Raw genomic sequence first — 2,078 nt, forward strand, 5'->3', positions numbered from 1 at the left:
TATCATACAGTACAGAGTATCATACAGTACAGATTATCATACAGTTCAGATTATCATACAGTTCAGATTATCATACAGTACAGATTATCATACAGTACAGAGTATCATACAGTACAGAGTATCATACAGTACAGATTATCATACAGTTCAGATTATCATACAGTTCAGATTATCATACAGTACAGAGTATCATACAGTACAGAGTATCATACAGTACAGAGTATCATACAGTACTGATTATCATACAGTACTGATTATCATACAGTTCAGATTATCATACAGTACAGAGTATCATACAGTTCAGATTGTGCAAACACCCTAATCCGGTGTTTGTCAAATTAATTCCATAAGTGAAACACGTCATTTTATCAGTATTTGAGGTTTATCCTTTCATCTTCATTAATAAAATTGTGATTTTTGTCCTCCATCCATTCTCCTCTGCTTCTTCCTTCTCTTTACTGAAATGGACTGAAGCTTCTGCCTTTTGAAGGAACTAATCCAGATTATGAAACTTTTTTAAAGCCCCAGTTTGTTTCTGTCCGTCCTTTTGTTTTTAATGTTCAACATTTTTCTTACTTCACGTCTTTGATCTTATCACTGGTTTTCTTTACAATTTATTCTTCTGTTGGATGTAACTGGGACCTGTGTGCACACTTTGGTTCCACCACGTGTACCACATGTGGTGCAGATGACGATAAAGAACTTTGACCTTGACCTTATCAAGATTTTCCACTGGATCTTATTTTTACTGATTTTAGTAAAATTTTAACTCATCAAATTCTTCTGGCTCAAACATTTTCTGCACTCCCAGTTAATTTTCTAGACTTTCACAGTTTTATTTTGAAAATGTATAACCACATTAACCCTTTGTGTGTGTTTGTGTAGGATTCTCCGCAGAAAGCCCGTACTGGAACCAGTTCAGCGCCGCCGCGGGGCTCCAGCGCAGGTCTCCCCCCTCTTCCTCCTACACCCGTGGCGCCTCGTTTGCCCCCGGAGGCGGAGCAGACCTCGCCTCCTCAGCAGCTTCAGCTGAAGCTGGTGCCAGGTCAGACCGGCATCGTGCTGTCGTGGAGCGTTGCAGAAGCGGATCGGAGCTGCGCGGCTGTAGACAGCTACCACCTCTACGCCTTCCATCAAGACAACTCCAGCAGCAACGCGGTGCAGCAGCACTGGAAGAAGATCGGGGAGGTCAACGCCCTCCCTCTCCCCATGGCCTGTACGCTGACCCAGTTCCAGTCTGGCTCCACCTACTATTTTGCTGTTCGAGCCAAAGACATTTATGGACGTTTTGGCACGTTCTGTGAACCCCAGTGCACAAATGTTATCAGTTCCAGCTCCAGCTAAATCATCACGGATCAATACTTTTTTGTTTTTGCTTCTGAAAGTTCATGTTTTGTTTGAAGAAGTGAGCTGGGCGTGTGAGACAGATCCAGTATCTGTGAACATCTGTACAAGTTGAACACCTGGACTCCTGACTGACTTGGTGACCTGAAGCAGCAAACACTTGTTTTTCTCTGGTTTATTGTACGTGAAGTATTTTTTGTGACATGAGCTGTTGCGTGTAAGCCTGTCTTATTTCTCCCCTGTACACTTGGATATTTCTGTTGTTGTTTGCAGCGAATCAGACCAAGACGATGGTTCCTGGAGAAGTGACGGCGTCATACATGAACACTCGGTCGCACAGAAATGTAAACTTGTGTGGTAGAAACAGGATAACTTTTTTAAGTTCTGTCTGGTAACCAGACTTTCACAAACAGAATAAAAGTTTTTATTAAAGTCTAGGCCTACTTTAATTTTTTATATTCTGTCATGTAGTTCATTGTATCGTGTATATTTTAAGAATTAAAGGATGCATATTGATCTCATCCTTTTATGATTTTGATCAAATCTTGACAACACATGAAATCTCGTGCAATGAACTCCATTTTGCCTGATCTGTTGGCACTTGGACTGTGTTGTGGACAACTTGTCAGCTACTGCTGCACCACATTTTACCTTCTGTAAAACTCTAGATTGGCTGTGGCGGCCATTTTGAACTGTGTTGACTCAAAAAGGCCAAGATTACTTTGACTGACTGT

At 41.4% G+C, this 2,078-nt stretch overlaps 1 protein-coding gene across 2 annotated transcripts in view; it reads left to right on the plus strand.

The window, feature by feature from the left end:
- The window catches only part of LOC119430445 (activating transcription factor 7 interacting protein), a 40,632-nt gene extending 38,856 nt beyond the window's left edge, over positions 1 to 1,776 (plus strand). For both annotated transcript variants that reach the window (XM_037697852.1, XM_037697853.1), the window contains exon 14: positions 886 to 1,776. In XM_037697852.1, the coding sequence (XP_037553780.1) occupies positions 886 to 1,344 (459 nt within the window). In that variant the 3' untranslated portion in view covers positions 1,345 to 1,776. The remainder of the gene's footprint in view (positions 1 to 885) is intronic.
- The last annotated feature ends 302 nt before the right edge of the window (positions 1,777 to 2,078 follow it).

The sequence above is a fragment of the Nematolebias whitei genome, chromosome 3 (assembly GCF_014905685.2).
Source record: "Nematolebias whitei isolate Nwh7 chromosome 3, NemWhi1, whole genome shotgun sequence".
In the NCBI taxonomy this organism is placed as follows: Eukaryota; Metazoa; Chordata; class Actinopteri; order Cyprinodontiformes; family Rivulidae; genus Nematolebias; species Nematolebias whitei.